The following is a 26,888-nucleotide window of genomic DNA, read 5'->3' on the forward strand; positions in this document are numbered from 1 at the left end:
CCACTTCCATAGCATGTATCTATTAAAGGAAATCTGTTACCAGGTTTTGATAATCCATCTGAGAGAAGCATAATGCAGAGACAGAGACACTGATTCCTGGGATGTATCACTTATTTGGCTATGTGTTATATTTTTGATAAAATTCCTGTTTTATCTGCTAGTTCTCTGAATGCTGAGCTCAGTATAACCCCGCTCACACCACTGATTGGCAACTTTCTGCTTATGCACAGTGTACACAGAAAGCAGCCAATCAGTGATCGGGGCAGGATTATACAGAGCTCATGAATATGGAGGACTACACGGCAACAGGTTTACTAGTCCTCTAATGATAAAATCATTGTTCTATCAGCAGGAGATTATCAAAACTACAGGAAGCAGCCCAGTAAGTGACACATCACTGGAATCAGGGTGTCTGCCACTACATTTTGCTGCTCTCAGATTAGGTGGCAAAAACCTGGTGACAGATTTCCTTTAAAAGATATGTGTCATTAGAAGATGACCTATTGCATAGAGTTAAATAAAGTTTCCATATTATTTCTTAATTCCTGTTCTTTTTATCATGCACATAAGCATCAATAAACGGACTCTGACCCTATTGATTTGTATGGATGCATAACTCTTATGTGCTGATATCATTATAAAAAGGAGGTGGAGGAGGTGAGCTGTGACATCAGTTGTGAATGGTGGACTCTGTTATCTACCGTCTTCTATAGATAACAGGAAGCGCGAGTTTAAAATTAGACTTAGTGGCCAGTGTGAAAATTACAAGATGTCTAATTTATTATAAAATAGCGAGATGGAACATACTAAACATTAAAAAAAAAAAGTAAAAAATAGCCCATTTTCTGATGACACATCCTCTTTAAATAGCGCTGATCATTTGGTTAATGAAGATTAATGAACTCTTTAATATAGGTCATCTCATTATATATAATACATAAATAAATTCAGAATAAGTAAAAATGGAGGAACCCCTTTAAGTTTAGTTTAAAGGGATGATCCGAAGTCCAAACTGAATTTTTTATTCAAGTATATTAGAAAATAGTTCAGATTATAGCATTAAATTGATATTTATTAAATTTAGGATGAAAATTACTGTATTTTTCGGACTATAAGACGCACTTTTTTCCTCCAAAATTTTGCAGGAAAATGGGTGGTGCGTCTTATAGTCTGAATGTGTGGGGGGAGCGGGGCACAGGAGGCAGCAGCCGCCCGCTGCAGCCTACACTGACCTGCTGCTAAAGAAAATGAATATTCACTGCTGCCCCCACATGGGCGTGGGGAGCACTGAATATTCATGCTTCTTAATAGCAGCACACAGTGTAGCCGCGCTGCGGCTCCTGCTGCTGCCGGAATCGCCTGTGCCCGCTGTTAAAGGGCGTGAATATTCAACCTCTCTCCACCCCCATGGCCCGGCAGCAGCAGGAGCCGCAGCGCGGCTACACTGTGTGCAGGTTATGAAAGAGAGTGAAGTCACTGCTCCCTGCGCACACAGTCCCGGCGTGGGGAGCAGTGACTTCCAGCAGCTGATCTCTCCTTGTGAGCCGCGCATGACAGTGATGTCATGCGCGGCTCACATGGAGAGATCAGTGTGGGCAGACAGGACGCAGAGCTGGAGGAGAGAGAAGAAAGGCGAGTAGGAGAGTTTTTTGTTTTGTTTTTTTTATGTGCAGCCTGATGGAGATTAGGGGGGACCATACATACGCTGAGGGGTGCCATGCATACCAGGACGGGGATGAGGGGTGCCATGCATACCAGGACGGGGATGAGGGGTGCCATGCATACCAGGACGGGGATGAGGGGTGCCATGCATACCAGGACAGGGATGAGGGGTGCCATGCATACCAGGACAGGGATGAGGGGTGCCATGCATACCAGGACAGGGATGAGGGGTGCCATGCATACCAGGATGGAGGGATGCCAGGCACACCAGGATGGGGATGAGGACCACGTATAAAAGGAAGGGGGGGCATATATACCAGGATAGGGGATATTGTCAGAATTGGGGGATATTACCCCTATACCAGTGTCAGCAGAAGACCCCCTCCCCTTAAAAGTGCATCATAAACACATTTTTTGCTTACATTTTTTTTTTTATTTTCCTCCTCTAAAACCTAGGTACGTCTTATGGTCCGGCGCGTCTTATAGTCCGAAAAATACAGTAATTAGGACTTCGGACCACCTCTTTAATCCAGACAAGAGGCAACGCATACGAGTTAAATAAATCACTAGTCAGTGGATTGCTTTTATTAGCAGTAAAACATTAAAATCTACTTGTAATCCCTGAAGTGTAACTATCACTTTATAAAACTTATTATTATAGGCTCTGCATGGTGATGCTGATCTGCAGGACTCCAGGTCCTGAGACCCCCAGTGATCGGTTAAGATACCGCTCTGAAGTCCACAGCTCCTGAATGGTGTACAGGCTCAATAGTAAGTTTTTGGCTCTGTACATTCACTCTCACAGTGCATTGCTCTGTACGCACAGCTCAGGCAGGAGCTTTGCATTTCGCAGCAGTATTTTCAGCGATCATTGAGGGTCTCAGGACCCAGACACCCAACATCAGCAACACTACTCAGAGTTGAATAATTCTTTATAGTTGAACCGTAAGAATATATATGAGTATATGCGTCAATGGGCAGCACGGTGGCTCAGTGGTTATCCCTGGAGCCTTGCAGCGCTGGGGTCCTGGGTTCAAATCCCAGCAAGGACAACATCTGCAAGGAGTTTGTATGTTCTCCCCGTGTTCGCGTGGGTTTCCTCCCACACTCCAAAGACATTCTGATAGGGAATGTAGATTGTGAGCCCCAATGGGGACAGTGCCCATAATATCTGCAAATTGTCTGAATTGTAAAAGCACTGCGGAATATGTTGGCACTAAATAAATAATAATAATATAATAATAAAAAATTATTATTATTAGCAGATACATGCACACTCCAGGCTTGTTTAACGTGGACAAGGTCATATAGTGACCAGGTGGACCTGCTCCAGATAATAACCAATGTTCACATGAAATTTTAGATGCATTACTCGGGTTCCTAGTACCCAACATGAAGTCATGATACATAATTATGCAACGCTTAGGTCAAAGCTCCCAGTAACACTCTTCCAGCTATACTTAACACATATGTTACATCACTTCTGTAAGGTTGAGAAGAGAAATTTTCTGCTTTCATATCTGGAAACAGGACTCAGACATGAAAACTATCCCTTCTAATCTACTGATTTCTCCAACAGGAACATCTCGATGAGGACTTGTTAACCCATAAAAGTTAGGGCTCATTCAGACGTTAGTGATTTTACTTGTACGCAAAAAAAAAAAAAAAAAAAAAAAAAAAAACACATTCCGAGTTCCTTTAGTGTTTTTGAGGAGTGTGGTCAGTGCCAGGGTTTCATCAGATTTTCTTGAATGGAAGAAAGAAGGGGGTAAAAAAAAAACAAAAAAAAACAACAACGGATGGAGGTTTCTCAACCTTCTCATACCAAACAGTCAGTGAAAGACAGCACACGGATGCCAATCCGATGTTTTCATGGATCCATAGACTTGCAATGGCAAGTTTTATCCAATACTGATCAATATCGGACAAGTCTCCATGCTTTTGTGCAGACCACTTGGTCAAAGGGAAAAAGAAAAGAAATGAGATGTGAACATCCATATACCCATGATAGTGTAAGTGCTAGCCGTGAAAAACATCGATAACACTCGTACGAGAAAAACGGACCTGTGAATGAGCCCTTAACCTGTAACTATTGTCAATGTCAGATGTTTATTGGCATCTTGATACTGGAACAAAATGAAATGGAATAGTCAATCCATTTACATGATATCTATATATGTATTCATTCGGGGTGATTATTTATACTAGTATAACATTTCTATAAATCTGAAGTATATCCAAAATGAGAAAGAGTAATAAAAGGTCAAAGAAAAAGCATCAGGTCATTTACCTCTCACAAAATGTGTGCAGACAAGGAAGTACTTTGGGATTTTTGTATCGGTCGAGGCATATACTGCAGATCAGAAACTGCTTGTCAATCTGGCGCACCACAGGGCTAGGGATATTGGAACCTTCACTGGCCATCCTAGACCACTGACACGTGGGTTACGTTCCCTTCCACCTTGCACACTAAAAGGAAGAGAAAAATCATATTACATAAAACCAAACATCTCATTTGGACACAACAATGAGCACGTGGAAAATAAGAACTGCACAATATAGTAAGGTCATACTGTTGTGTTTCCATTTCAGTATTAGGGTACGTGCACATGTCTTTGTCAGGCAGGCAAACCAGACAAGTTTCCTTCAGTAAACCACAGTGTTTTTTCCCCCAAAGCGACCCTTTTCTAAGCATGTTTTGGTCATTTCCCAAGAACTTTTTCAAAGTCTGTAACTACCGTTTTTTTTGTTTTTTTCTAAATCATTTTTTTCCAGCATTTTTGTTCCATCCTTTTTACTGCCATTTCCCAGTAGTTTTGAACTCCAAAACTTTCAAACAGACACTTGGGCTTCCTTTGAACCTTTCCATTGACTTGTAATGATGTGCTCACTTCTTTTAACCCATTGGTGTCTTTATAAACCTGAAGTAGTTAAAAGATACTCAAAAGAATGAATATATCAATAGCAAGTCATTTTTCTGTGGGTTTTGGAGCGGAAACTGCCTGAAAAAGACGTAGTGTGCACATACCCTTAAACACAGAGATCCTAAACAGCCCAGTCTTTTTAGTGAACGTAGAAAAATTGTGTGTATGGACCAAATTAGATAAGACAACCGTAAGCTGATAATAAAGAATCTGTATAGCGAATATAGTACTACATATAAATTAGTTTTACATCTCTTTGTTCCCTACAGGTATGAATATTCCTGCATTTCACAATACAGATATTTATGGCATGTAGTATGAATATACCATAATGGAGTAGAAGGATTGTTCTGATGATAGGTTTCTTACGGTCATGAGCATTTAAATGTTAAAATAAAGATACAGCAAATCGTGCTGGAATCAGTAACGCAAGACATCTTCAAAATGCAAATCACCACACATGGAAAACCAGCATGGTTAATAGACCACGCCATGTTTATTTAGGACTGCTCTGCTTATTTTTAGCGCATTTTTTTGCATAAAACGTGCACAATATCACAGTACAGCCTGTCTGACCCCATAGATACTACAGAGTAAGCAATCTCAGCATCAAGGTACACAAGAGCACAATGAAAATGCAAAGTCGGCAACTTTCTCCCCGTCAACTGTGAGGTTGGCATTGATGGACATGTTCATTAGATTCCTTGACCGCTATCAATATTTTAGTAGTGATCTATGGTTTGTAATGTATTAGTGTTGATCGAGCAATGAAATGCTCGAGTGATCGGTACTCGAACTGAGCACGTCAGTCATTCGGATGTGCTCAACTCAAGTAGTGTACATTCACACTGAAGGCATCAAAACTATGAATTAACACATGTGGAATTATATACTTAACAAAAAAGAGTGAAACAACTGAAAATATGTCTTATATTCTAGGTTCTTCAAAGTAGCCACCTTTTGCTTTGATGACTGCTTTGCACACTCTTGGCATTCTCATAGTCATGAAAATACAGAAAAATCTTTAAATAAGGTGTGTCCAAACTTTTGGTCTGTACTAATATATATACAGTTTATATACGCACTTGAAACCAGAAGTTTACATACACTATATAAAAAGACACATATGCATGTTTTTCTCAATATCTGACATGAAATCAGAATAAACCTTTCCCGTTTTAAGTCAATTAGAATTACCATAATTATTAATATTTGCCAAATACCAGAATAATGAGAGAGAGAGAATGTTTTAAGGCATTTTTATTACTTACTGCAAAGTCAAAAGTTTACATACACTAAGATTACTATACCTTTAAACAATTCTGGACTGCCCATATGATGATGTCATGTGTTTGGAAGCTTCTGATAGATGCTGCCAAAACTTTTGAGTTAGTTAGAGACACACCTGTGGATGTATTTTAATGCACACCTGAAACACACTGCTTCTTTGTGAAGCATCATGGGAAAGTCAAGAAATCAGCCAAGATATCAGGTAGAGAATTGTGGAGTTGCACAAGTCTGGCTCATCCTTGGGTACAATTTCAAGATACCTGAAGGTGCCTCGTTCATCTGTACAAACAATTATACACAATTACAAACAAGATACAACACACACACCATACATCATACAATGAAAAACGAATTATTACCATATCTGCTGCAGACAATGTATGAATACACAGTTACAAAGATAGGGGGAAATAAGGGTCCCATAATAGAGCGAAAGATGTCATTCGTTTTTTGGAATTGTAATATACTGAGAGCGTAGTTCTATTTTTGTGCATTTATTACAGCTTATTATTATTGTTCTACTCGTCATTCCAGAAGTCCAATTATCAATACAAGGGATGAGTGAGACAAGTCATATTCTGGAGTATAAAAACAACCTGGATATCTGAGTAATTAAATGGCGATCAAAATAAAATGACAAGTTGTTCTCCATAGTCATCCCTCCCACTTATATTAGTTGTTCTTTCATTTGCAGGCAGGTCATCATTTCCAGGTACTGAAACTATGAAAAGTTCATTATGCCCTAGAATAGAGGGAAAACTTGTTCACCCACCAACCAGAGCAGCTGTCATAGAAATGGCTTCAAGCCTGCATGTGGCCAAACTGACTTAGAAAGATCAAAAGGCATGTCAATGGAAGCACCCTTGAAAAAACATGATGTAAGGCACAGGACACAAGTATACGTTGTTGTCCAAATACCAATGTCTACAGAGAAATGATGAGCTCAGCATTTTACAACCAAACACATCAAATGTAATCCATACATTTAGGAAAAACAAATAAAATTATATATATTTAAAAGTTAGTACATTGTCAAGTGAAAAAAATTACAGAGTGGATATGTATCGGAAATACGTTCATGGTCATAGTAAAAAATAATGAAAAGAAGCCTCAAAACAATGTTACTTGCAGTATTGTGAAACCTCAGTATAAGATCACAGTAGCTTCCCGGGAACAAAAAGTACCATTTCACTTTTCTTTCATTTTGACAACAAGAACAGTGTTGCACGCTGGGCTATTTTTCTGCCAAATGTGGCAGAACCCGAGGCAGTGAATGGATCGGGCAGAATGAATAATAGCCAACTATTTTGGACTCTCCTCAATACTATAGTTCAACTCCATGTTGTGCTACATAGTTCTTTGCTTTTATCTGTATCCCATTTACATATAAAATGTTACCCAGATAGCCGTCTCAAAAAATGAAAAAATAACGTCTACATGGATACTCTGTCCATTGTTGTACCACTCCAGGAAAAGTCTTAGGTCAGCCATTCACATAATAAATTTGTGCTGCAATTACCAATTTTGAACATTCATCTGAGATATTGTTATTTCTACACAATAGAAGAGACATTTACATGGCCAGCTTTTGCCTATGTCCATACATTGTCCAATCACTGGGAATTCTGATGCACAGGGACAATACAAATTATTGGCGAATCACACAATGCTGAAAATTAACTTTTAAACATAGTATTAAAATGGTTGAAATTTAAAGCAACATCCACATGTCAATACTGTACATTTCTAGTCACCATAGAAATGTTTTCTTAGGACTTGCAAGGAATTGTCCAGGTTTATCACAAAAGTCCGCAGTCACTCTATGTGACTGCAAACTTGTGAATCCTCACAACGCGTGCTGTGGGAGTCTCTAGTGCCGGTGGTGGCAACGACATTCCGACTAGACGTGGGCGGCCACACTCAATACAAGCAAATTGAGTGAGGCCACGAAAGTCTAGTCAGAATGTGGCTGGAAGTATGCATATTGCACACTTGTGGTCACATGACCGCTCGATCTCACAGAATGACTGCAGACTTTCGTTCTAAACCTGGACAACCCTTTAAGGCTACGACCCAACTATCAGTATTTGATCAGCATTTTTAAGCCAAAACCAGGAGTGGGTTAACAATGCAGAATTGGTGCACTGGTTTCTATAAGGCCATTGCCCCACTATCAGTATTTGGTCTGTATTTGGTCAGTATTTTTACTCAGGAGTAGGAACCAAAACCAAGAGTGGGTGATAAATGCAAAAGGGCCAACAAGTGCTAAGCATCTCTGGGAACTCCTTCAAGATTGTTGGAAGACCATTTCCGGTGACTACCTCTGGAAGCTCATCAAGAGAATGCCAAGAGTGTGCAAAGCAGTCATCAAAGCAAAAGGTGGCTACTTTGAAGAACTTAGAATATAAGACATATTTTCAGTTGTTTCACATTTTATTGTTAAGTATATAATTCCACATGTGTTAATTCATAGTTTTGATGTGACGCGCCCCTGGGCCTGAGTCGCGCAGCGTTGCGCACGCGGGAGCCTACCCGGAGCCGGATCAGATGGGGGTAGTAGTCTCGTGGCGGTGACCCGGTCCGTGCCCAGGGAGTCAGACTAAGTGGCAGTCTATTAGCAGTAGATGGTGGATGACTACGCCACCCGTTGAATGCAGCTATGGAGCTGCCGCTGCAGGGCAGACCGCTGAGGCCGGTGGAAGGATGGTGCAGCGTGGATGGTATAACCCCCAACGGGAGGGGTATGGCCTCAGGGCAGCCGACGTGGATGATGGGGGTAGCAGGAACCACTCAGAGACGGTGCGGTGTAATTCAGGGTCTTTACTGGTAACAACGATAAACCCTCCCGGAGTACTTGCTAGCGAACGGGGCCTGGTCAGTCCTTGAGCAGATGGGATCTCCCCTGGCCAGGCGGAGTTGTAGGCCTCCCAAACTGACTGTACTCTTCTGGCTACCTTGCTAGAAGCGGATATAAGTAGCCCACGTCCCTGAGTGTACCGTGTGGTGCTCACCCGTATGGCCGGTGACTCGGGGCCTTCTAATGGCTTCCGCTCCACGATGGCGGTGCTGGTCCCACGCGTGTGACCGTGCCTTCGGGTTTCTGGGCCTGAGGACCTGAAATCCCCTGCCGGTCGGCTTCTGCTGCTGGGTAAGAGTTAGTCCCCACAGCCTCGGACGCCGGGTCCGGTAAGAAATCTTCTCAGTCAGGGCGAGCTCTGCAGCTGCCAGCCCCTGACTTGTAGTAGTATTGCTCCCACTGAGCTTCTGCTGTTTCTTCCTATGCTGCTTCTCTGTCTCTACTCTCCTTGACTGACTAACCCTGCTTCAGCCCCGGGTTTATATAGGGGAAGTTCTTCCCCTCCCAAGACTGAGCAGGAGGTGTGGCATGCACAGGATCCCTGACCAAAGGACCTCCCACCTGCTCTCAGACATAACATTACATTACTGTGGAAACCAGACCCCTGGGGTGCCACAGATGCCTTCAGTGTGAATGTACAATTTTCATGGTCATGAAAATACAGAAAAATCTTTAAATGAGGTGTGTCCAAACTTTTGGGCTGTACTGTATAGTATAAGGTTTCCGTTTTAAACACAGAGGACATGCATACCCTATCCACGTTGCATCTGTCTATTGTGCTATCCATTTAGGACATTGGACATGTGAATTCAGCCTTATGAAGAGAAGCCAATCTTTTACCGATCGTGCAGTACAAATGCACAGGTAACCGGATGACAACAGCGTGTGCAGTCACAATAAGAAGTGGTGCAGATGTGTTTCCCTTTGATGTGTCACATAGCCATGGCATTCACAAATGCAAAAACATTTGTTCAGCAAATTCCCATGACCCATATATACCAGTCATGCAATGAAATAGAAAAAGGAGATTGGGAGACCATTCTTTTGTGATGACCTACTTCTGTGACAAGACTGCACACTCAGAGCTGTACTCCAAATAAAGCACAGATGCCATGAACGCATATATCAGACATTAGTCTAATTTTATAAAACCATACAAAGATTTGTTCCATCTCGTCAGGCCTTCAGTAGCTGTGTGCAGCCTTCCTTCTGCTAAACTGAGATATACAGGCTCCTGACTGCAAAGCAGCCATCTAAACCACTGAACCAAGACAAGTGAATCTTCTAAAAAAATTTGATTCTTTGTCAATTTTTCAAAACGTGAATTTTCAATTCCATTGTCATCTCATTTATTCTGCCATGTAGAGGATCCTCTCTGCTCAGCTCTTCCCGGCAGTCAACAGTAAAGCTCCCATATACATTAGATAGCTGTCGAAAGAACAATTGTTTGACTGAGCCTTCTGGTGGGGAAGTTAACCATGTCAGATTCCGTCTAAAGTAAGAGCATTAGTTTTTATTTCTCATCTAAAACAGAAACATAGCTAATTTAATTAATATAATATATACCTTTAGATCAGATTTCATAAAGTCTGTGGTCACTTAAAAGCCCAAGCTGAACAACAAAAGGAAAGAAGCCATGTTGGTGACCTTTTATAAACATCAAAATTTTTATTTTTGTTACTGGTAAAATCAAAACTAAATCCCAAAAGTCATTAAGACTTGAAACTATATTCCAACAATGAGTCAGACTTTAGGTCAGATGCTAAAAACTCATTCAGACCTGAACAAGATTCAAATGTAAAGTCTATGGGTCCGGTCCGAATCGTCAAGTTGTTTTTGGCAGAATTCTGGAATAAAACATGTTGCAAACATTTTGGGACTTGCCATTTTTACACCAATCATGGTCACTCTGCTAACAGAGTAGATTAGGGCATGGTGAATCCCACCTGGCAAATTCATCACCATTAACAGCACTAAAGTGAAGCAAGTTACTCCAAAAATGTATGGCAAATCTTGGCAGTAAAAAATTTTGGTGGTGACAAGTGGCAGTTGTCCGATGCATCCAATTCATTAAGAGGCACACACCATTCATTGAATCAAGGACATTTTAATCCAGCGCTGCCTTAAAAGAAGTTTGAAATTTTTTTTTTTTTCCAATAATTCTGTGTATCTGTGCAAGTAGTGGAGCTTAAATGTTAATATGCTCACCTACCACCACCTTCTCTGGGTTCCAGCGCCATTCCGTTTTTCTCATTGACGTCACTGCTCTTACGGCTCACTCTATGCGAGAGCTAGAAATCTCTTTTACAATGCAAGCTTATGGAGCCAGGCTCTGATTGTCTGTAGGCTTATATTATAAAAGCCATCTCTGGGTCTTGCAGAGCGCAGTGTGACCCAGACGGTCTGAAGAGCAGTGACGTCACGCAGAAGAGAAGCAGAACGGCGCTGTATCCTAGAGAAGGGGAAGGAAGGCGAGTATATTAATGCATGGTTGCCAACTTGATTTTTTTTACTTTTTCTGCACAACTTGCCAACAAATATTTTTTATGGACATATTGAAAAACCATAATAAATCATTATGATTGTAATGATTTATAGCCCACAATTGTGATATAAAAACCATCAGCTGCATTCTCTTTAAAATGCAGTCAAAAAAATCTGTACAAGTTTTTGCACCTTTACAAAAATCATGGACGCCTTAATTTTTTTTATGGACGGGACAAAAAAGTGCCCTATTTTTATGGACTGTCCTGGAATTTCTGGATGGTTGGTAATCCAGTTAGTACACTGGCATTCGCAAATATACACAGATGTAATGTGAAAAAAACTGCCACACAAAACAGAAATCCTATTTGGGTCTCAGTAGAAATCAATACAGCTAATAGTCTGGTCATAACCAAATGAAAAAAGGTAAGGAGTTTTTAAAGGGAATCTGTCACCAGAATTTCACCTACAAACTATTAATATATGTAGCACCCCGAGGGTTCGGTTGCTACAGAGGTATTGCATCTCCACCAGATGTGCGATATCTCACTTCCAGGTAAGGATGTAGTGTGGATCAGGACCCTGACACCTGCATGCATTACACCACATTTCCGGGGGGGCGGGCAGGGCGACCGATATGCTCCAAGTAGAGCACGTCAGTCCCTGTCCCTGGCTGGAGTGGGGGGAGGGAACACAGAGGAAGGGGGAACCCGGTATTGCAGGAGCAGGGAGGAAGCAGTTCCTGGGTGCACCTAGAGGGAGGTATAAAAGGTGGGCACCATCTTAGATCAGAGTTGAGTTCATGGAGAGAAGTCAGTCAGAGAGAAGATGTGACAGAGCAGGACTCTGTGGAGCTCTGCTCCGGACGCGGGTCGAGAGAGAAAAGAGAGAGAAAGAGAAAGAGGAAAGAAAGAGAAAGAGAAAAAGAAAGAGAAAGAGAGAGAGAAAGAGAGAGAGAGAGAGAGAGAGAGAGAGAGAGAGAGAGAGAGAGAGAGAGAGAGAGAGAGAGAGAGAGAGAAAGAGAAGAGAGAGAAAGAGAGAGAGAAAGAGAGAGAGAAAGAGAGAGAGAAAGAGAGAGAGAAAGAGAGAGAGAGAAAGAGAGAGAGAAAGAGAGAGAGAGAAAGAGAGAGAGAAAGAGAGAGAGAGATGAAGAGGAGCGGAGGAGGCTCCAGGAACACAGAGGAAAGAAGGGGCCCCAGGGGTGTGGACCGGCTGGTAGCCACCATACGCCCGCATCTACCTGCGTAGAGGGGTCAGGCCAAGGGGGAGACCGGTCCCCGAAACTAGTGGAGGCGGGGAACTACCCTCAGCTAGAAACCAGAGGCTGTGACATTTGTGGTGCAGCCCCTCACTATACCCGCTAGGAAGGCACCACATAGGGTCAGGGAAACTGGCGTCGAGGTTTACCCAGAGAAGGCCCGAGGCAGCCGGACAGAAGCGTGGTCACTGGTGGGGTATGACAGGCCAGAGGAAGGATACGCAAAGGGGGTCCTGCGAAGCGCTCCAAAATTATCTGGGAGTTGGCCGAGCCCCCTCACCTGGTGAACACGGTGCGACGCGGGAAGTTACAGCCGGCCGGAGTAACGAACTGTGAGTAAAGACCCTGGACTGCATTACAGAGACTCTGAGTCATTATTCCCGTGCACCATCACCCCTGAGGCTATACTCCTCCTGTGGGGAGTTATACTACACTCAGCTGCACCCACAACACCAGCCTCAGCGGTCTGCCCTGCAGTGGCGGTTCACTCTGACCGCAATCCATGGGTGGCGTAGTCGGACATTTGAAAATAATGAAAACCACATCAATAGACTGCCACTGGTTTGATCACCCTGAGCCACGGGACCGGGTCATCGCCACGGTGACTACAACCCCCAGCATCCACAAAAAGGCCCGGTTCCGGGTTCCCCACACGGCCCAGGGGGCGCGTCAATATACACATGTAGCTTTTGAAAAGTCCACTAATACCTTTACATGGCCAGTCCTCCATTACTGTAAAATCTGTTTTTGAATTGATATGCAAATGAGGCTGAAGGACTACGATAGTTCTGAAGCCTCTGCCACTCCAGCTCAATTCCCTGCCCAGCTCAGCCACCTCCTCCTGCTGGACCTCTCTACTGTGTGACTTCAGGCAAAGGAGACGGTGCTGGGGGAGCAGGAAAGAGCTGGAGTGACAGAGGCGTGAGATCTACAAATAGTTTTTCAGCTTCATTTACAGATCAATTCAAAAGCGGATTTCTCAGTAATAGAGGAACAGATGGGCCATGTAAAGGTATTGCTCAACTTGTCTTTAATAGAGCTACATGCCGATATAAATAGTTTGGTGAGTGAAATCCTGCTGACAGATTCCCTTTAATAAACATATGTAGCATTTTTTTTCCCATTTGTATATTTTATCGTTTTTGTTTTTAAAATAAAAGAAATTTTAAAATGTCATTTGCCATTGTAAACTGCTTCCCCTGTACTGGACATCTCCGGGAAAGAACACATAAAAAGTTCAAAAGTCCTGAATATAAAAGCAAAGCAGAAATTTGTATTCTGAAGCGTGGCCTTGTGTGCTCCATATTAATTTAGGGAATAAAAAAGTAGCACAGTGGCTATTTAGTCATGGTGAGGCTGGAATTCGGCTTCTGAAATACAGCCGATGAGCTCACATTTCTACCCACAGAAGGTTACTCATTGACTGAATAGTGAAAATTAAAGGGCATATTATATTTTATTTGATAATAATCCCTAAAAAGAACATGAAAACTAAAGTATTTTTGGTTACTCCAGTATTCTTTTGAACTTTACTTAGATAGATATCTATCTAATGAACCCTACTTCACTGTTGGGGACCAGGGCTCATCTTCTCACCGCTTTGAGGGGCAGTGGCATAGCATGGGTTGTCAGTGCCCTGGGCAAGGCAAGTACGATGTGCCCCCTAACCCAAGGACCTTTACAATCCCTTCTACCTTATTCCCCAAGTACATGTATTTTTAAAAAATAATAATGCAATTAAAGTAATGCTAAGTTCTCATCTCCGTACATTCCTTTCACTTGTTTGGTTTAAAGCAGGGGTGCACAACCCGCATTCCGTGGGGCCACATGTGACCCCCAACCATCTGGTTACAGAAATTATTACCTGTGTGTAGCCACATGGATTTTGCAATATAAAGAAAATAGGGGTGGTACACATCTGACTCCCTATAAATCTTAGGAGAATTGTGTCCATTGACCCCTCTTTTTAACTTCTGAAAGATGTATATAAAAGTTTTACAGGTGGTCATCTCAGCTTGTGGCTCTCTATATTGTAATTTATCGCATGCACGTTTACAATGATCAACACAGTGGCGCAGTGGTTAGCACCGTAGTTTTGCTGCGCTGGGGTCCTGGGTTCAAACCTCACCAAGGACAACATCCGCAAGGAGTTTGTATGTTCTCCCCGTGATTGTGTAGGTTGTCCAGTTTCCTCCCACACTCCAAAGACATACTTTGCGAACCCCAATGGGGACAGTAATGATGATGTCTTTAAAGCGCTGCGGAATACGATGGCGCTATATAAGCAAAGCATAATAAATATTAAACAACGGGGAGAGCCAGATTCTCTTCACCTTTCCTAAGTGCTAACTCGGAGTAAAGGGGACCCCATTTACATGGGTTCAGGTTCCACTTTCTATCTTAGGTATTTATGGCATATAATTTTGTTTGATTTTGGGGTCCATTTGGATTCCCCCCCCCCCCCTTTCTAAAAGCTGACAAAATGGATCCCATAATAATCAGTGTTTTTGTTTCCATTATTAATGCAACAGATCCTTTTTGCACATGAATTCCAGTTGTCAGTTCCTCTAAAGAGAATGCTGGCTCCATCTCCGGCCCAACATCTCCCTACCCACAGTATTAATCAACTCTGTCCCCCTGTCCTGCAATGTGCCTGCACAGGTAGATACGCAGAGCACAGCCATCATTGGCTGCACATGATCATGGTCACGTGATGCCTGTGAGCAGCCAGCAGGACAACGAAAGGTATTTACAAAAATCCTTATCTGAACAGGGTAAATACATTGGGGGACATTTGGGCCATAGTAAAAAGTACTGGACAACTCCTTTAAGTCCTCCATACACAGATAGCATGGCTGTAGATAAAGATATGGAAAGCACATCCATGGATATTAGAATAAACTTTTTAACAGTGAGGGTGATCAATGAGTGGCACAGGCAGCCACGAGAGGTGGTGAGTTCTCCTTCAATGGACGTCTTCACATAGAGGCTGGACAGACAGATGGTTTAGTGAATCCTGTATGGAGTAGGGGGATGGACACGATGACCCCGGAGGTCCCAACTCTAACATTCTATGATTCTATGATCTTTTACACATACCCAATGTTTGTGGAGCCCACAAATAAAAATGGGATCAACCGATATTCTACTGTGTACGGGGCCCCTGACAGATAAGTTGAGGAGTCGGCATGTCCGATTTCGGACTGCCAATCCTTTTGTTCGCAGATAAGCCGCCTCCAGAGATGTCTGGCAGTGGCTCTCTCATAGAGAACACAGGAGTTCTCAGCAAAGTGAGCACTCCTGTATATAGGGGAGACGGGCAAAATGGTTGCCGGCTGAAACCACATTATGAGAGGCTTAAGGCAATTCAAACGTGCATCATTAAAACTGCAGCCTGCACACACTATACCGTATGAAGATCGCTCATGGGAATCCTAGACAGATTGTTGCATTTATCCATGTCTTATGCAGAGCAGACACATAGATTGCTTTTGCTGGTATCCACCCACGGATAAAATGCAGCTCTGCCAAAGATTCACTGGGAGAGATAAGAGATCTCATTTTATGAATTACACAGTCCCATCTGTTACACATACAAGGGTCATTTAAAGGTGCATCATCTCCATCTGGCATCATAAGCACATTGCACAATTCTGCGCACATGTATTCATGCACTGTCACTGCAATCATTTACAGAAATCCATCTCTGACCTTTGCAGCACTTACAGGTACAGTGTTACTTTGAGGTCATCTTAAATACAGGTGAATCACATTAGCCTACAGTTGGTGCCATAAAAGTACTTGAAGTATGCGGCAAATGTATCAGGTAAATGTATCCATGGTACGCTAATCAGAGGATAAAACAGATTTTTCCTTATAGCCTCTGTTGAGCCAGTATATAATTTTGGGGGGTCTGATTTTCATCAGTGTTTGATCAGGGAAACCGTTTTTACCATCAGTGAATTTATCTTAGACCACACTATCAGTAGTATTCAGTCAGTATTTTTTCTCAGGAGTGGGAGACAAAACCAGGTGAGGAACAATCAGAGAAAAGGTATAATAGAAACAAGTCACCAATTCTGCATTTATCATCCACTTCTGGTTTTGGCTCCCACTCCTGAGAAAAAATACTGACCGAATACTGATAGTGGGGCCGTGGCCTTACAAAGCTTCTCAAACCCATTGTGCTGTCCATGATTAACATGACAATGATGTAATGAGAGTTGTCTGAGATTTTCTCAGACCTATAGACTTGTACAGGGAATTTTAATCAGTAAAGCGGATGAAAAACAGGCAGCCCCATAGATTAGAATGGGTATTGTTGTTTCTGTGAAAAACACGGTGGAACATGTACATGATTCGAGAACGTCTGAATGTGATGTGAACAGAGCCTTAGACTACGCTGCCATATGCATGTATACATTTTACAGGTGGCCAAGGTTTAGCACTTTTATAGGGCCAAGTGGAGTGACTGGGATTTAAAACTCTTGAGTTTAGCCAATGCAAATCATTTAAAGGGAACCTGTCACCTGAAAAAATGCTATTAACCTGCAGATATGGGGTTAATCTGCAGGTTAATAGCGTTCTGAACCTGCCCAGTGCCGGCACTTAGACGCCCGCTGCCGGGAGGAAATTAGCTTTATTTCTCCTGACAACTTTATGGTTTCAGTCGTGGTGGTGACGCCAGCGGTCACCACACCCTCGCACTGACTTACAGCTCACTCCACACTAGATGTGGTTTGTCAATCAGTGTTGGGGGACAAGTTACAGCCACCACTCTCTATACACAGAGCAGTGACTGAAAGCATGCCGGCGCCAATGCCGTGACTGACACCTGAACGTTACTGGGAGGAATAAAGCTAATTTTCTACCGGCAGCGGGGTCTAAGTGCCAGCGCTGGGCAGGTTGAGAACGCTATTAACATGCAGATTAGCCCCATATCTAGGTTAATAGAGTTTTTTCAAGTGACAGGTTCCCTTTAAGGTAAAAAATGAGTGCGAGTTCCAGCACAACATCATTTATTGTTGGCTATTTTACCTGTAGTTTAAATTTCTAACTAAAGATGAAAGGACGGCTTTGCAATTATCCATTCATCTTTGTTCAAGCTATACAGTATAGTTCGTGTACACGAGTGTATATGCTCTCATCTGAGAGAATCAGGTAGATTATGCAAATCAGAGCTTGATCATAGTGCGATCTGAATCTCTCAGATGAGGAGAAGATGGAGAAAAAAAATTTCTCCATTCTGTCAGTCCGTAGAAATCAGACTGCACTCAGATGTCATTCGAGTGCAGTCCGATGGTTTCAACTGCCTCATTGACTTGTATGGCCGAGTGCGATCTGATTATCGGATCAAACTAGGACAAGGTGCGATTTTTTTCCTCGGATCGAGGAAAAAGTCGGACATGTGCACATACGGTCGTTTATTGAGCCCAAAGGGCGAAAGTATAAGCTCTAAATTCTGCCTCTTATGACCACTTTGGCAGTTTGAAAACAGAAAAGGGTCACCTTTGTGTCCTCAATTGTCTGCATGTACCCCAATGTAGTAGTTCCTTAAAGGGGTGATCTTTTGTGAGGATGGCTGGCAACCTCCAGATAATGTCCCAGCCCGAGGAGTAAGTCCTCCAGTAAAACAGAGAGCGCGACATGGTCTGAGATCATCAAGTTCGATATTCTCCGCATTTACAACCCCATTTGACAGGATTTCACTTGTAAGGATATAGTCTATGTGCGGCCAACTATTGTGTGTATGGGGGGAAAAAAAATAAAATAAAATAAAAAAAATAATAAAATCGGTAAATGTTCAGTAATCTGGGTTTCTTGTTGTCCAAGCATCCTACATATTGTCTCCAACACCCTAAAGACAATCCTATCACAGGAGCTAGGAAGGAGAATAACTTTATGACATGCAGAAGAAGTGTTGTGCTCCAGAAGCATTCAGCAACTAGAGGAGTTAACACAGTCACAGGAGACAGTGAGTGTATTAGCAGAGCCCCAGGGGGATTGTGGGGAACTTGTTATTGTAGTCTGGTTGAAGCCAAAGAGAAAGGTGGTGTGTGACCTGTATCTCACAGTATGCAAGGAAACAGAACTCAGGTCAGGAGGGAAGCTAAACACAGGTCAGATAGACTCCCCAAGTTAAAGTGTGGAGTATTATAGGGCAGAAAGCTAAGAACTGGAAGGAATCATATCATGGGGATCATCTCCCTCATCAAACCTCCCACCCTCCTCCCCCTCCATCTCCATGCAGGATAAAGAATGCTGTGTACTATTGTGTCCCTGTGAAAGAAAAGCCTGTGGTTGTATATGCATAGAAGTGTGCTGCTAAGAGATCTAATCTGTGCTGAATTATGCTACTGAAGAGACTGACGTTACTGTGCCTGCTTTATTAGACTGTACTGTAATGAAGATTGTTGCTGTAATATCCCTGAATTGCACTGGCCGTGATTCAGATTAAATTCCACTGTTAAACTGTTAAAAAAGACTCTTGTCAAATGTGTGTGGTCAGCAACTGAATCTATCGTGTGCCTGAGAGAAGCTGCAGCCTATGGTCACCCTAAGTAATGGTTCCCCCAGGATTCCAAAGAATTCATGAAACCCATCTCGCCCTATCTGAACCTAGCGGTATGCGTGTAACAACTTGTACGCCTTTTCTATCCATGATAGGAGAAAGAACTGTTTTTAGATCTCCTGTTGCTGTTAGTTGTAGTGTCACAGCAGCTGGCGCATCCAAGGTTGCGATTCTTAATCTAGATTCTTACAAATCTCATTGACAATGTGACATCTGGCACTGCCTATGGTAAACAATCAGGTTCAGGGTGAATCCGATAGAGAGGATAATAGAAAGACTTAGGCCATCTTCCAACTAGGCAGATTTTAATGCATATTTCACCCTTTGCAACAAGAAAAATCTGTGGCTGAATAGGACATTCACTGGAATGGAGCTCAGAAATGTCCACTAATTACATCACTGCAGGTCTTCCGCTTTATACATTGCTTACAACAGTCTTTAGCTGAAGATGATGTCAGCTGATTGTTGGGGGCGCTGGACCACGACCAATCTCATAATAATGACTTATCCTATGGAGAAGCTATACATGTGTTGACCCCGGACAAACTCTTGAAATTTACAGAACTTTCAACAAAATCTGTCTTGTGTGAATCATCCCAAGTTATGCTACCTTCATACACCCATTTGTATGGCATTACAAAGTTACACTAAAGGCTATGTGCCCACGATGCAAAAATAAAGTGGAAAATTTCCGCTTCATTTCTGCATGTCCTTGCCCGGTAAAATGCTTGCGGAATTTGACACGCGTTTTTCACGCGTTTTTGAAGCATTTTGCACATGCGGAATTGCCTTGCGTTTTCTAATGCATTGAAGAATGCAATTCCGCATGTGTAAACGCACAAATAATGGACATGCTGCGGAATTTTCTGCACATCAAAAACGCTGCGGAAAATTCCAAAGCATGGGCATTGAACTTGTGGAATGTCATTGGGGACCATGGGGCATGTATTACCAAGCGTTTTACAAGCGTTTACGCTGCGCAAATTCTGCAGCAAAAACGCTTGAAAAACGCATCGTGGGCACGGACCCTAAGTTAAAAGAAATGTAATAAAATGTCTAATTTTTTTTCTTACGTTTAAAAAGACCTACAGGATTAATTGTATCCACTCCAACAAAAAAAAATAAAATAAAATACTTGGGGGCAGACTAAGACAAAAACAAAAAATCATCCTGAGGCTGGGTATGGGAGGGAGGGCTGGAGAAAAGGGAACAAAACCAAAATGATCATGCACTAGCACACCGATTATTATCGAATCAGTTGATCGGAACGGTCCGTTGAACACACGGCCATCAAATAGACTATATACGCTTTTCTGAACAAGCCCTAATTCTCAGGTCCACATGTGGTGTATTATTCCATAGAAAAACAGCTGCCAGATTTCCAATGCATACCCGTTAGGAATCCAAATCAAAGTTAAAATGATTAACATGCAGATTTTGTTGCAGATTCATTATAGATTTCACCTATGCTTCATCTAAAGGAGTGAAATCCAGTCTGACCGACCTAAGGGTATGTGCACACGACGCCTTTTTCAAGCAGATTCCGTCTGAAAAAGCATTGCAGAAATTGAGCGTAGTGCACAGCAATGTTAAAACGGCATGTTTAGTCTTTTGTTACTTCTTTTAGCGTTTTGGTTCGAGAACTGTGAAGTGATTAAAAAGAAGTAACATACTGTTGCCACTATAGTGAGAAACATAGAGAAGGGATGGTGGCAGCAGAGCCACCATGGAAAATGACACCGAAGCCACTTCAGGAAAAAGATTGACAGGGTTTTCCTGAATCAGCTTGCCTGGAAAAACACTTCAGAATGAAGACGTCATGGTACATACTCTAAATGTATATTCACATAGAGATTTTTTGGAGGCACAAAAAAAAAATCTGATGAGTTCTTCAAGCGGAAAAACATCAGAAAACGATACTTTTTTTTCTCCCCAGAGTCTTATTTCCAATTTTGGAAATTGTTTAGAAGAGGTTTGAATTTTTTCTTTTTTATTAATATTTCCAACAGTGCTTTGTACCCTTTTGACTAGACAGTGGTAAGTTTGGAGCATGTTCCACTGCAAAGTACATATCTATTTTCTCCAGTTTTTTTCAAAATCTCATCTGAAAAAAACCCAAAAACCTCTCAATATGAACAACAAAATGCATTTCCATTGAAATTAATAGTGGGAGTATTTAAATAGATTTTAATGTTGATTTTGGAGTAGATCCAGTTCAAAAATCCTCCTCAAAAAACTGTGTGACTACCTAAGGCCTCTTTCAGACATCCGGATATTTCCGGTACTGGAAAAACCAGTACAGGAGATGTCCGTGTTCCCAAGCGACAGGAGCTGAACGCTGCTCTCATCATTGTCCCCTGCTTGTGCTGCGATCAGCGCTAGCAAGGGACAATGATGACAGTAGTATTCTGCTCCTGGTGTAAAAATAAGAATAAAATGAAATCCTTATACTCACCTATCCAAAGATGTCCCCCGATGAAACCCATCTGACCGCTCACGCCGAGGAGCCATGGAGAATGACTCACTCCAGCAAGCGGTGTCCTGTCACTCACCGAGCTCAGCCCAAGGGGCCCACTTGCCGTAGCGAGTCATTCTCCCGGGCGTGAGCGGTGAGATGGATTACAGTGTGGGACAACTTCGGACTGGTGAGTATAAGAATTTTTTTATTTTATTCTTATTTTTACACCAGGACACAGCGGGAGCAGAATACTACTCTCAACATTGTTTCTTGCTCACTCTGATCACAGCGCAAGTAGGGAACAATGATGACACATGTCTGCAGCACCCGGCGCGGATTCCCAGGTGCCGGTATATGTCACAATGATGAAACATGGATGTCATCCGTGTGTCACATTTTGCGGTTCATGCTGCGAGAAACATGTCATCGTGTTTTTCCCACGGACACACTATCTGTGAAAACACACTGACTTGTGCACAGACCGATTCATTCGAATGGGTCTACGTTCATCAGTGTCTCCAGTATGTATGGAAACTGTCACCTCATGTACTCAAAAACACAGACATCTGAAAGGCGCCTGAGGCAGTATTCACACAGCGTTTGTTTTTTGTTGGGATTTAAGGATCGGACACAAAAACACTCACAACAAAATCTTCCTACTTATTTTTCTGGAATAATGACTTGCTGTTAATGTTTAGTCTTTTAAACGCTTCAGACTTTCAAAAATGCCTGGTTGGAGGAAAGAAAGTGTATGTCACTCCTAACAGAAAATTCTCCAAACTAGGCACAGTCCAATCAAAAGGCTGCATAAAAAAAACTCTTCAAGAATAAAAACTTTGCAAAAACACTTGAAAAACTCAAAACTGTTTCAGAAAAACCAAAAACTCCATAAAGAAGGAGCAATTCCTGAAGCAGTGTTCACTCATTTTTGACAGATACGGAAAGACCCAGTGTGAACATACCCTTGGCATGCATTCCCACGACTGTATTTTAGGCTTCATTCAGATGTCTGTGTTGCACGTACGTCTTGTATCCATTTTTTTTTCATGAACACAAAACGTACCTATTATAATCTATGGGGCTATTCACACTCACGGAGACATGTCCGTGTTTTTCCAGGCATCATGGATGAAAAGGACCAATACAAGTCTATGGGCCCGTATTTAACATTGCAATGTACGTGAGAAGGTTGGTAATTTATATATCAAACTGTGAAAAACACTGATGGTAAAAACAGACATATGGACCAAACACAGATGACACCGGTAGAATTTTATCACATATGTGTTTAAACACGGACGTGTGAATGAGGCCTTATGTTCAGTAATGAGGCTCTTCTGACCTGGACTACCAGCCCTATAAGCATATATGAGGCTGTTGGTTGAGGTCAGGAAGTCTATGGTTGGTCAGTGCAACCGTACACAGACTGTAGAATATAGTCTTGCGGATGCCCCTTGGGGGGAGGGGGGTGCAGTTTTAATTTTTATCGTATCCAGGTGCATGTGAAGAATGACTGGACAAATGGATATTTATTGCACAGAGTCCAATTTATCTTTTGTTCAGCAATATATTTTGTGTTTCTGTCTTTTTTGGCTGTATAGAATAATGCGATGTAAGGATTCCTATGGCAGACAGATGCCACAGCATGGCACCCAGCACAGCCTTCTTTCCTAGCGTATGCGCTAAATGGAAAAAGAAGAAGAAAGCCTCAGAATACTCCACAGGGTAAAGGCCCAAAGAGCTCCTGGTTTTAAATGGGTTAAAGAGCACACATTTAGATACAATACTAGAATCATAATTAATCTAACGTTGCTTTATAAATCCCAATAAGCCTTATTAATGCTACAGCAATACAAATATTATGTAATACAAACATAATGTGTACCCAAAGAAATTCCGCTGGCTTCCCGGGGAATGCAGGGAGCTGCCAAGAGCTTGTCATCCGTGCTATGCCAGCTGCTTCCCACCCAAGCACATCACTGAGCCCAGCTCCCAAGGTCAGGGGGCTGCTATCGCCATTCATTTACCGGCTATTGTGAATAGGGAGGCTACCAACAATCCCCTGGGCCTCCACATACAAGACAGGCAATTAAAAGAGGGAGGGGTGGCGGTCCCTGGTGAAAGACGCTTTTTGCTAGCAATGTTTCATAAAAATAAACCATATAGAAAATCCATCCATCCACAATATGGTGGGATGAAGGCTTTTACATCACCCTGTCCCCCTCCCCTCTACACATATCTCTATTAGACCAGCCAGGCAGGTGCACTGACAACACCCCATTATCCATTAATATTCGATGTCGCCCAGTCATCAGTAACCTACCCATCGTCGTAGAGCAATGCAGAAGTCAGCAATCAGCCAGCGCAGCAATTCTGTCGGAGATACACCGGATGGAAAATCCCAGTGGATTCAGCATAACTATTGTGGCTACAAGAGACGCAGAGATGGGAGAGGCAGGGAATACAGGACTAAAGCCATTTCCATAGCGGGGGCTCCATTAGCGAGAGGCTGTAGTCCCCGAATAGGAGTGACGTACAGGGAAAACCAAGCAGCTAGAAGATAGACAGCAGATGTGTCGTCACCAGGTGAGGAGGAAAGAAAAAAATCAGTTCTGGGTCATCGATTACATGGAGTCCCCTCTAGGGTCCCTCGCTCCTCATTCAGATCATCTTTTACCTTTGGAAGCTGGTACGGAAAGACTGCAGCAGCCTATGCAAAGCATTGTGGGATAGGGATGCAGCAGTCAGGAGAGAGGGGATTCGCTGTTTCCCACCCTCCAGCATCAATCAGCTGAGTGAGGGAGATGAGTGGGCTAGCCAGGCCGGCGAGGGGGCCATTACAGGATTACCAAAAGGAGCTGAGTCAAGGAACAATAACCGCACAAGTTCACCTAAAGGGACAGATTTTCAGAAGCTACAAGCCACACAAAGAAAGAGGAAAAAAAAGGACTAAAACCGTGCAGTGGCAGCAGATCACTCACAAATGGCCATCTTTAAAACCATTAAGGCTATGTTCACATGATGAGCTTTTGGTGCCTATTTTTGCTACGTCAAAAACGCAGCATCTTACAGTTCCAGGAAAGCTGATGGGATTTATAGAAATCTCCTGCCCACTGTGCTTTTATTACTCAGCGTTAACTGACCTGCGGTGCCTGTTTCATATCCGCAGCATGTCAGTTTCTCGTTTTCTGTGCAGATTTTCCTCATAGACTTCCATTAGATGTGGAAAATCCGCAGGTTGAAAACACACATGCGTTTTTAGTGAGTTTCTGTGGCAGAAATGCATAAAATCTGCATCTGATTATATCAATAAAGATCTGTCACAGACAAATACCAGGAAATATCAAAAACATAGCGGCTTTATTTAAAGCATGATATACCACACAAAGACAAAAAATGCAGCGATAAAAACACATGTTAAAAAAACGCAATGAAGAACTGCAAGTAACCTAATTTAAATAATAGGTGCAGAAATTCAGCAACATCAAAAAGTCAACAAGAGCTCATTGTGAGAACGGATTGGACGCAGCACACTTGCACTGCGTGTAATCCGCAGAGGCCAGATGTTACAGCATAGTGGATGGGATTTATACAAATCCCATGCCCACTATGCGTCTGCGGCACATCCGCGGAGACGGACATGCGACGCGTCTTCACAGACCGCAGCATGTCTATGTGGCACCCCAGGGGTCTAGTTGCCACAGTAGTAGAAATATTATGTCTGAGAGCAAGTGGGAGGTTTCTCTGGTCAGGAGCCCTAAGCATGCAACACGGCCCACCCAGACCTGGGAGGGGAGGAATCTGCCCTTATAAACTGGGTCTGGGGCGGGATTAGTGAGTGAAGTCCCAGACAGAGACAGAGTCAGGTCTGGAGGACAGCAGACACAGGGAAAGTAAGAACCAGGAGCTCTGTAGGAGCAGGAGCGAGTGCCAGAGGCTGGAAGCCAGATAGCTCGCCTTGGCTGAAGACACTAAACCCGGACACGGAGTCCGAGGCTGTGGGGACATCCAGGTCCAGCAGCAGAATCCAACCGGCAGGGGATTCCATGTCCTCTGGCCTTAGAAACCCGAAGGCACGGTCACAAGCAAGGGACCAGCACCGCCATCGTGAAGCGGAGGCTAACGGAAGGCCCCAAGTCACCGGCCATACGGGTGAGCACCACACGATATACTCAGGGACGTGGGCTACTTCTACCCGCATAGAGCAAGGTAGCCAGGAAAGAGTGCAGATAGTCGGGGAGGCCTACAACTCCACCTGGCCAGGGGAGATCCTGCTTGCTCACAGACTGACCAGACCCCTACTGCAAACCAGTACTCCCGGGAGGGTCTGCTTTATACCATCAGTAAAGACCCTGAACTGCACCACACGTCTCTGTGTTTCATCGCCGCACCAGCACCATTACTACTGGGACGCTCACACCATCACTACCATCATTCACTCTAGCTGCCCTGAGGCAATACTTCTCTCGTGGGGAGTCATCCCATTCTTGGCTGCGCATATAACATCAGCCTCAGCGGTCTGCAGCGCAGCGGTGGTCCCCACTGACCGCAATCCACGGGTGGCGTAGTCGGACATTGTTATTACCTAAGACTGCCACTGGTTTGACCGCCCTGGGCACGGACCGGGTCACCGCCACGGAGGACTACAACTCCCAGCGATCCGGCTCCGGGTATTCCCCTGCACAGCACAGGCCCAGGGGGCGCGTCAACTTTGGCGTAGTCGGCAGGATTCAGACCAACCCGCCACCAACGGGTATTGCGTGCCTGAAAAAAGACTTTTGCACTTACCTGAGAGAAGTTTCCCGCCGTCAGGAGTAGTTTCCCGCCATCGGACGTCATCTTGGGTCGTTTCCTGCCATCAGACGCCATCTTGGACCGTTTCCCGCCGTCTTCTGCCTTCTTCCCGCCATCCGCAGCTGCTTCCCGCCTTCGGACGCCATCTTCGGGACGCCGCGCGGGAAGAAGAGGGGCGTGGACGCCGAAAGTGCGCGAGATCCAAAGCTCCGCCGCACGCTCCGACGCTGCGTAAGGTCCTGGAAGGGAGGAAGAGCGACGCTGACGTCATCGGAGCGCGACGTCAGGTCCTCTACCCCGACGATTGACTGCGGAGCCGCGGCCTACGGAAGAAGAGCATCGCAAGGTAGGCCACGGTCCACTAGGGGGGGAGGAGGATGTCGGACACTGAGGGGAGCTCCACCGCAACACCGGCCGCCAGCGCAACCGCTGCAGCGGTCATGCCATTCACCATGCCCTATATCCCGGGGGCAACCTGGCTACCCTAGTACTCAGGGGAGTCATATACCCTGAGTGACTTTAGGGAAAGACTTGATAGCCTCTTCCAGGTATACCCCCTCACAGAAGAGCAAAAAGTGAGCATTCTGGTG

At 43.6% G+C, this 26,888-nt stretch overlaps 1 protein-coding gene across 6 annotated transcripts in view; it reads right to left on the reverse strand.

Moving 5' to 3' along the window:
- TRIM2 (tripartite motif containing 2) overlaps window positions 1-26,888 on the reverse strand; it is a 191,101-nt gene that overhangs the window by 41,864 nt on the left and 122,349 nt on the right. For 5 of the 6 annotated variants that reach the window (XR_012247825.1, XM_073645277.1, XM_073645276.1 and 2 more), the window contains one exon: window positions 3,953-4,131. Coding sequence is in view for 5 of the 6 variants with exons in the window: in XM_073645277.1 (XP_073501378.1) it covers window positions 3,953-4,086 (134 nt within the window). In the remaining variant the exon portion in view is untranslated. Of the gene's footprint in view, window positions 1-3,952; window positions 4,132-23,827; window positions 24,121-26,888 lie in introns of those variants that run through there. The other variant, XM_073645269.1, reaches the window with a different exon arrangement.

This window comes from Phyllobates terribilis, unplaced genomic scaffold, assembly GCF_046119375.1.
Source record: "Phyllobates terribilis strain yellow unplaced genomic scaffold, ASM4611937v1 Scaffold_1__5_contigs__length_1240528914, whole genome shotgun sequence".
In the NCBI taxonomy this organism is placed as follows: Eukaryota; Metazoa; Chordata; class Amphibia; order Anura; family Dendrobatidae; genus Phyllobates; species Phyllobates terribilis.